At 35.0% G+C, this 8,993-nt stretch overlaps 2 protein-coding genes across 2 annotated transcripts; one reads left to right on the top strand and one right to left on the bottom strand.

Moving 5' to 3' along the window:
* Positions 1–758: 758 nt before the first annotated feature.
* On the top strand, positions 759–4,700 carry LOC139849891 (uncharacterized). The gene is made up of 6 exons (XM_071839506.1): positions 759–1,164; positions 1,513–1,724; positions 2,726–2,975; positions 3,223–3,308; positions 3,972–4,063; positions 4,238–4,700. Exons 1-6 carry the CDS (start codon positions 985–987, stop codon positions 4,474–4,476), a joined length of 1,059 nt encoding a protein of 352 aa, XP_071695607.1. The 5' UTR covers positions 759–984; the 3' UTR covers positions 4,477–4,700.
* Positions 4,701–5,529: 829 nt separating this feature from the next.
* Positions 5,530–8,660, bottom strand: LOC139848806 (COBRA-like protein 7). The gene is made up of 3 exons (XM_071838500.1): positions 8,639–8,660; positions 7,896–8,519; positions 5,530–6,944 (listed from the first exon to the last, which is right to left on the bottom strand). The coding sequence occupies exons 1-3, from the start codon at positions 8,658–8,660 to the stop codon at positions 5,530–5,532; spliced, it is 2,061 nt and encodes a 686-aa protein (XP_071694601.1).
* Positions 8,661–8,993: the final 333 nt, after the last annotated feature.

The raw sequence follows: 8,993 nt of genomic DNA, 5'->3' as shown, positions 1-8,993 counted from the left end.
CTACAGTCAAGAACCACTAAAGGTAGTTATAAGCCTACTGAATTATAACAATTTAATCATTGAGTTATTATTACTATATATACTAATAAGCAAAGTGAATGGTGCCCTCCTATTAGTCGGTCACTACTCATCAATAGTGGCCGACCACTATTCATCAATTTTTTTCCTCACTTTATATATACTATATTGGCCGACCACTATTCATCAATAGTAAATTTTTTTTTTAATTCCCACTCTTCATCATTTTAATTTTTTTCCCCGGATAAATGAATACATACACTCGCTATTACACGGTTTAAAATATATAATATTTTTTAATTTTTTTTAGTTAAATCGCTAGCACTTTTCAAGCAGCAGCGCATGAACCTCACCTTTCTTGTTATCTATCAAATGGTAAATGATATATATTTTTTATTTTTCATTTTCTTGTAACAGTTAAAATCGTTCGGGATTCAATTAAAAAACGACATGTGCCCTACACGCTTCAATTCATCCTCGTGCCAAGCTGCAGCACGCCGCTGCTCGAAGCCACCAACCCTTCGCGCTAACGCGTGTTGATTCTTTTTCCGCCCAAACACGCACCTTAAAATACGTTTAACAATCGCCATATAATGTTACATTATCACCCACTTTAAATATTCTATCCCCAACTAAGATAATGAAACTCAAGGGACCATTTATGTAAACTATATCATACAAACTTTCATAACACCCAAATCTCTATTTCAAAAACCCTAACATAATAGTAATAAATTTTTTTCATAAAATTCGATCGCACTGTATAAACCTTACTTCCATTTCGAACAAAAAACCTTCAATTCGAGTCAACAAAGCAAATCAATTTGATACAAAATCTCCTATACATACACATATAATCATTACAAACAGATATACTTACATATCCATCCATATATAGCTTCCATTGATTCTTGTGATCACCATTTGAAAACCCTTTATAAGTTTGTTTGATTGTATATTGGGGATATGTCGAATTCGGGTCGGAATCGGGTCCGGAAAGATAGATTTTACAGCCCGCCAGCGATGAGAAGGTTCAATCAACAGCAGCAAATTGAACCCACAAAATTTGTAGAAAAAAAGAAGACTAATTTGGATCGATTCATGAATCATACTACTCCAATTGTTTCTGCCCACCATTTCACTAAGGTATTAAAAAACAAGTTTCTTGCTACTAATTTCAAGTATATATATGTATATTTATGTGCATTTTATTAATTTGAGTTATATGAAATGTGATTGTTATAATGAAAGGGGAACATTAAGTGTTGAATAGGTTCAAGCAAGAGTCCTCTTTTGCTTATTTGTCTGGTCATGTTTCTTGAAATTTCTTTAATACAGATGATGTGTGCGCGTGCCCGCGTAAGATTTTCGATTGATATGTGCAAATATTAATGATGAATTTTTGAAAAAAAAACAATCTTTTGATGAGGGTTTTTTAGTTGTTAAATGTTGTAAAATTATGGTCTTGATTTGGGGTGATTTTGAGATGTATAGAGTAGCATAAATGGATGGAGGAATCATGAAGACGATTACCACCCGTACTTTGTACTTGGTGATCTTTGGGATTCATTTAAGGAGTGGAGTGCGTATGGAGTCGGGGTTCCTCTTGTATTGAATGAACACGACTCTGTTATTCAATACTACGCACCTTCGTTATCTGCCATTCAACTCTATGTTGATTCGACTGCACCTACAACAGGCTTAAGGTAATCTATACTCTTTGATTTACAACTATTAGAACACTTTCTTCTCTTCACAAAAGATGTCATTCAATTTCTGATTTGGTTACTAGTCTTGAATAAATAACGCTCTTTAAAACATGAATGGTTTCTGTATCGGTTTGCTAAAGTTGGATGGTTTTAAAAGCAGTTTTTTTAAGTCCAGCAATCAAATTTGAAATGAAGCGAATGTGCTTTTCTTATTATTGAAATTTTTAGTTTCTATGACTTAATTACGTACCTTATTCTAAGCGTGTGAACGGATATTTGTACTTACTCTGTATAAATTGTTGTCGTTCTGAAGTACACCATGCTAGGGTTTGATCTGTATGCCATATAGCAAACACCTGGTTCTTTTTAGTATATTTTTGATATATGTCTATCTATGTGCATGCACTTTATGTTTCATTTTAACAATCTGTTCAACCATATTAATACAAGAAGCTGTGTTATAGCAAATATCAGTTTGGTGGTCCAATTTGAATATGTTACAACACAATTTGGACCATAATCAAGTACTAATATGTATACGTATTTCCTAAAGAAATGAAGCACATTAGATTAACTTTTTTTTGCGAGGGTTTAAACAAATTCTACTTCTGCGAGAAAATTATCTTGTCATCGACCTGCAAAATCAAGACTTATATCTTCGTGGTTGTTCACAAGTTCATTTTAATAGTCGGAGAACTTTAAAAATCCCGGATTATTAGATAGAAGTGTAATTAGCGGTCCTTATGCTAATATGATAAGTAATTAGTGGGGACTATTTTGGTAATATAATTTATTAATCCTTTAAATTAACTGAATCTCTAAATCCATTATTAATTGATTTACCCGGATATCACGAGTCATATATTACATGCATACGTAAACATTGTCACCTGTCACACTTTCTAATTACCATAAATTATCTGATATTGAATATTTATTATCCCATTACGTAAAACTGATCCAAACACCTCGTTAATAATTCTTGATTTTATGTACAGACGGGCAGGTGAAGACAGCGACTACGAGTCATCTAGAGCGACTAGCAGTGACGGCAGTTATGATGCAGGTGCAGCCGTTGTTCGTGGGCCCAGGTCTACAACGCACGTTGACTATATTGACCAGAGCTTTAATAAGCTTGTGCTTAGAGATGATTCTGATGACGCTGACATAAGAAACCCTCCAGGCCTTTTAGCATTTGAATATTTTGAACGTGCATCTCCGTTTCAACGCGAAACTCTCGCAAACAAGGCAAGTTGTTTAGCAAGTTTTTATTATTGTTGTTACTTTTGCATTACAATTCACTACTTAAATGGTATATTAGGGCATGCACATGCATTATATATAAACCCGCATATATGTTCAAATTATTATTCAGTTTTTGATGATCTATTTCCATATAGGTGATAAGTAGGATGCAAATAAGTATACTGATACTTAATAAATACTACAGTACAGGTTTTTTTATTTTTCTTAAAAAAATATGTTTCTGTTACAGATATCAGATCTTGAGCTTACGTTTCCAGAACTGAAAACATACAGGAGCTGTGATCTAACTCAGTCAAGTTGGCTTTCTGTGGCTTGGTAAGCTTCGTATTACAAAAAACTATGATATTAATTTAATGTTTCATAGGGCCAGAAACGGTCACTAGTAAAAATACTTACCTTCTTCGCGGTAGCCTGAACAGTGAAAAACCTTACCCGTTTACATTAGGTTCATTTTTTGTTGTGAAATCTGGCTGGAATTGAAGGCATTGGTTCATTAGTCAAACACTTGTATAAATTTGATTAAACGTTGCAATAGATATGGTGTTCTTTTTATGTAAGAATTCTTTAGGTTCAATGAAATTGCAATTGTGCTCTTTCGGGCATCACACAAAAGTCAAATGTTTCTGTTTTAGGAAGTTTCTAAAGTTAGTTGTCGTTAGCGTCATTTTAAGACAACGATGATCTTGACATTAGTGAAGAGTATTTAAGACATTATGTTTATGTCCTTTTTATAGTTTATGCCACGTCAAATTCTGCAATTTAATACCAGGCGAATCACAATAGACTAATAAATAGCAACACACTTCAACTTTAAAAAATCATTGAACTATTTTAACGTCGGTATAGTATCAAGTATCCACTCAGATTTACCTAAAATAATTAATTTAAATAACTGTAGGGGTTTCGGTAACTATTTTCACGTCCACTGCAATATATTTATCATTGGTTGATCTGAATTCGTGTACCCGTTTTTTGTAGGTATCCGATATACAGAATACCTGTTGGCCCATCTCTCCAAAACGTTGATACAAGTTTCTTGACTTTCCATTCTTTGTCAACTCCATTAAAAAGTAAGTCCCTTTTTTAACCATCATATTTCATGCATATGGATTTCAGACCCATTTCATTAACGGGTCAACTATGTCAAATGGGTCGAAAGTTTTTATTTTTATCCAAATTATTAGATACATTAATTTTCATACGAGTTGGTGTTAAAATGCTGTTAGATGACTGTATTGTTGCAGATGGGAATTGTTTGCTCCCAAATGGCTTAACGGCTAGGGACGTTCATGAACCCAGAATGGCATGTCGACTCTCGTTATCAATATTTGGGCTTGCGGTCTACAAGTTTAAAAATGCCGACTGGACCAAAGATGGAATACGTGGCACCGAAAAAGTCAACTCGCTTGTAAACTCAGCTGACAATTGGCTCAAAAAATTGGATGTACATCACCCGGATTACATGTTTTTCAAATATCACTAGCTTCTCAAGTGGTGTATTAGTTTCGGTTTCAAAACTTTTTGGGTCAAGAAAACCCAAAAGAAACAGGTAAAACTTGAAAACTGATATAGTAATAGTTTTTGTTTTGTCGTTAAATGATGTAACTTTTGTACAATGGGTTCTGGTTTGATAGCTTTATAGAAGTCTGTACAAACTTCTCTCAATGTGTAACTAACTTTTTCATGTTGTCTAATATAGAAACTAATTTTGGCTAAGTTTGCGGTTTTTGTCATTTTTTTTTATCTATTCTGTCATTAATTCAGCTTGAAATGTGATCGTCTCCTTGCTAGTTTTCATATTGTCTCCTATCATTTGGAGGACATGTACCTTGTGATAACACTTGAACATTGTGTGTTTTCTGGTGTACATAGTTTTCCTTCTGCCAATCAATTGCCAATCAATATTATGGGGACTGATATGTACACAACTACTTTTATTATGTAGACGACCAATCATGTTTTACAATGTTGTTACAACACTGTGTAAAGCATGATTGGTTTTGTAGATAACAAAAATAGTTGTCTACGTATGAACACGGTTATTTTATCACAATTAATGATGATAGTAACAGTCTAAAAGTGTGATGATTATAGGCATGTTAATATTTTGAAATAGTGTAGGTACATTACTAAAAGTTAGTAATTATCATGCCGTCAGTGTTAGAATAGTTTAACTTTGTGACGGTACCGTTATTACTAACTAATTTCAAGTCATTAACACTTAAATAAGTATAACATGGTGTGGTTTGGTTCTCAAACTACATGGTTGTTACTAAATGCGTTAATGACTTGAAATTAGTCTAGTATAATATGGTGTTTTATGGGTTTTTTTGTTTTTTTATCAAATACTCCATGTTAATGGTTGTTTATTGAATGACAGTTTTAACTATATTAGTATAATCAAAATTATATTCAAAGATACTTCTATACAACAAACCCCAACCCATAAATAACCTGTTTTTCTTCACAATGAATCGAAACATTAAAGTATAGAATCAAGAAACCTATCAAAATTGACGACCGAAATTAACCCTGATCAACGTTGCAACAATATTAAGACAAATGTGATCGCTAAAATTAACGAAGAGACCCTCATCCTGTTAGAATCGCTTATCGGAATTATTCCCGGAAGCGCACATTCTTCACCATTAAAGAAAACTTTAGTCGGAAACCCATCGCCATTCGCTACATCGATTTTCGGCAGATTTTTCTTCGTAAACGAAATAACCGACTGTTGTTTCCCTGGTACCCGCGGGTCTTTATCCGGGTTAGCCCCGTCTACTTCTCCAACCAAGTAGTTTAATCCAGGTAAGCCCTGCATTAGGATCGTGTTATTCTTATCGTTGATGTCAAGAACCGTCCCGTTAAATGAGTACACTTTCTCGAACCCAGGGGTAAACTTGTCATTTTGCACTGCAACGAACCAATCAACAAAAGGAGCATCTTCCCAGTTGAATATAGTTAGTCTCGAAGACCACCCATTTCGATAATCCGTTAGCAAGTGCCAGTTAATACTGACCCCACAATGGTCCGAACATGGTAATGGGTTGGGTACGGGTCGATGTTTAATGTGAGCCCAAGCAGTAGCGAGTGTGGTTCGGTTCTCAAACGGAACAAGAAGAGCCTGAGACGGAAGAAACAATGCTGGTGAAGTTGTACTACATGCTCCGGGACTTATACCTCGGCAACCACATGCACAAGTCGGGCACGGTATAACTGACTCATTGTAGTATGCCGAAAACGACACACAACATTTTGGGATTGTAGTTTTAGTTTGTGTTATATTGCATACCACTTGCCAACTTGATACTGCAGTCGGACCGGGTAACCCACTAGGGTCGGGAAACTGGGTGGGGCTGACCCGAACAGGAGGGCCACATGTATAATCTGGGTTCAACCTGCCACTTATTTTGAAGTTTTGTGGTGGAATGAGTTCCGATCGGTTTATATCCGGTGGCATCTTGTACACTTGTATCTGAAACGCTGATTTCGACTTGCTTGGGTCGAGCGTTGGCGGCAAGATTGTACCGTTCCGGCAACAAAACGGAATCATACCGAGTTGCGTATTGTTAGTCATGTCGAGGGGTAAATCGATGATTGTGGGCCGCCTTTCGCAGTTTAAAACGGTTGAAAAATCCATGTTTTGGTAAAAGGTGCCTTGTGGGCCAAATATGCAAGGTGATGAGTCACGTGTATAGGGGTACGCGCCTTTGATGTCACCGATGAACTCATCGCGCATCCAGTCCCATGTTAGGTTCCAGTTATCGAGCCGGCCTAACGGGCTGTGGTTCTCGATGGTGACTGAAGCTCGGTAGTTGGATTCGAAGGTTTGAATAACGTCGTACATTATTGTGAGGTCGCCGTTTTGGCGTGGGAGGAACTGGTCTGGTACGGTTATGTTTGTTATCTCGTTTAGGTCTTTCATGCAACAAACATCCATTACTCTAGTCCCTGAACATCAATAACAGAAAATCAGGTTAGCTGTTTGTATGATCTTGATTACTGAAAACATATTAATCAAGGCACTTATAAAAATATTATATAGAACTAAAAAATTATGAGTTGGTCAAAGCTTGTTAAGTAAACCCTGGTCAATTTTAAACTAGAAGATCTTATGAATAGTTACATAGTCAATATAAACAAAAGAACAAAAAAAAAATCTATTATCATACCATTTTTCAGATCATATGGGTTATGTGCAGCTGATCAAATCAGTTTTTTTTTTTCCTTTTATTTAACATTTTTAGGTTGCGTTTGATAAAATGTAAATGATTAAGCGTCGAATGATTTTAAAATATGAATGATTCAAAGGTTCTAATTGAACTGTTTCTGAATGACAATTTGTTTGATAATCATTCTAAATAAATACTCTAAATGATGTAATATACATATTAACTATTTACATGGATAAATAGAATTTTATACTAGTTTGTTAAGTGTTTTGGATATAATTTAAATAGGTTATAAACGAAATTGAAGTGTTAAGTGGTTAATAGATTATTTCAACTCTAAATAGCTCAAACAAGCACGCCAAAGAAATCTAATGACCATCACACATTTCAGCATCATTTATCATTCAGATTTTGTTATAAACAAACGCTCTGAAGAAAATTAAACACGGCGTTATACCTCAAAGTTTCTAATATATAAGCATTCAGCATCTCATTTAGCTAGATAGGCTAATTGCACTCAACCTTGTTAATTGCACATATGATTTTTTACATATTGGATTATTTATATTTATGTTATATATTAGAATTGGTTACTTAAACAAATCTCTAACACTTCAGCATAGCTTATTTGTTCCTTTGTTGTATCAAATTTGATCAAGTAATTGAATACCTACAAAATGTAGTACCCATAAAACGAACAATCGAACATCGGACATAATATTGATATTACCTTGCATTGTAGGAGTAGGACAAACATATCCATCATTCACAAGAAAAACATCTTCAGGCATAGGAACATCAGGGGCCCCAACCCCAAATTGTGTACCAACAAACTCAACCTTAACCGACATTTGATTTAAATCTCCCGCCGTTTCAATCGCCGTTTGCAAATCAGCGTTTGGGAACCCAGCAAAAATAGTCCCATTTCCAACTGGACCCGGAAGACTAGCAGTACCATCAGCAATTATTGCATTAGATACAGATACTAAATATTCATTATGCTGAAATCCCACAAATACCCTCCATGATTTGAGTTCTTCAGCTGCATTGTTGAGTACTAAAAGTGTTGACTTGAATTTGTATGGTTGTTGTGTTGGGTCTGTTTTGATTTCGGGTGGAATTTTGGCTCCGGAATTGTAGGTGTAGGATAAAAATATGCCGTTACAGCTGTCGGAAACTGGTGCTGGTGGCGGTGCTGCTGGTGTTGCTGGCGGTAATAGTGGTGTTGCTGGCGATAATAATGGTGTTGCTGGCGGTGATTGGGCAGTGACGATGGTAGTGAAAGTGAGGAATAGAAAGAATGTGGGAGACATGTTCGAAATTTGAATTTGTGTTGTATTTGGAAAGTTGAAGCCTTGAAGATGTATTATATAAATACAGGCCTAATGCCTATGTATGTATAAATTTGATAATTTATTACTCCGTATTTTTATCCAATATTTTTTTAACTCCAATATTTTTTTAACTGTGTACCAAATCGATAGTTAACCTTCATAAATAAATAATGATTTAAATGAGGAAACTTGCGTCGTGAGGTTGTTTCGGTTGGTTAACGATCGGTAATTTTGGCGAGTTAGTTATTGGATGTTTAAAAAATAAAGAAATGAAAAATGAAATAAAAAAAACCGTAAAGGAAAAAAGTTCTCTAAAAAAAGCCGAATCACCGTTTTACCCCAAAGATGTTCAAATTTACAGCCTCGTGAACAATGCTTATTGGATGGTATACGAACGGGGAATTGGTTGATGAAGAGTTAAAAGATAGCTCTAGTATTTTTATTATCTTAAAATTTTATTTTGAATGCAAATATATTTGACTATAATTGCGTTT

This window comes from Rutidosis leptorrhynchoides, chromosome 5 (genome assembly GCF_046630445.1).
Source record: "Rutidosis leptorrhynchoides isolate AG116_Rl617_1_P2 chromosome 5, CSIRO_AGI_Rlap_v1, whole genome shotgun sequence".
NCBI lineage: Eukaryota > Viridiplantae > Streptophyta > Magnoliopsida > Asterales > Asteraceae > Rutidosis > Rutidosis leptorrhynchoides.
Note: the sequence above shows the minus strand (reverse complement) of the source record. Positions and strands in the feature narration are given on the sequence as shown.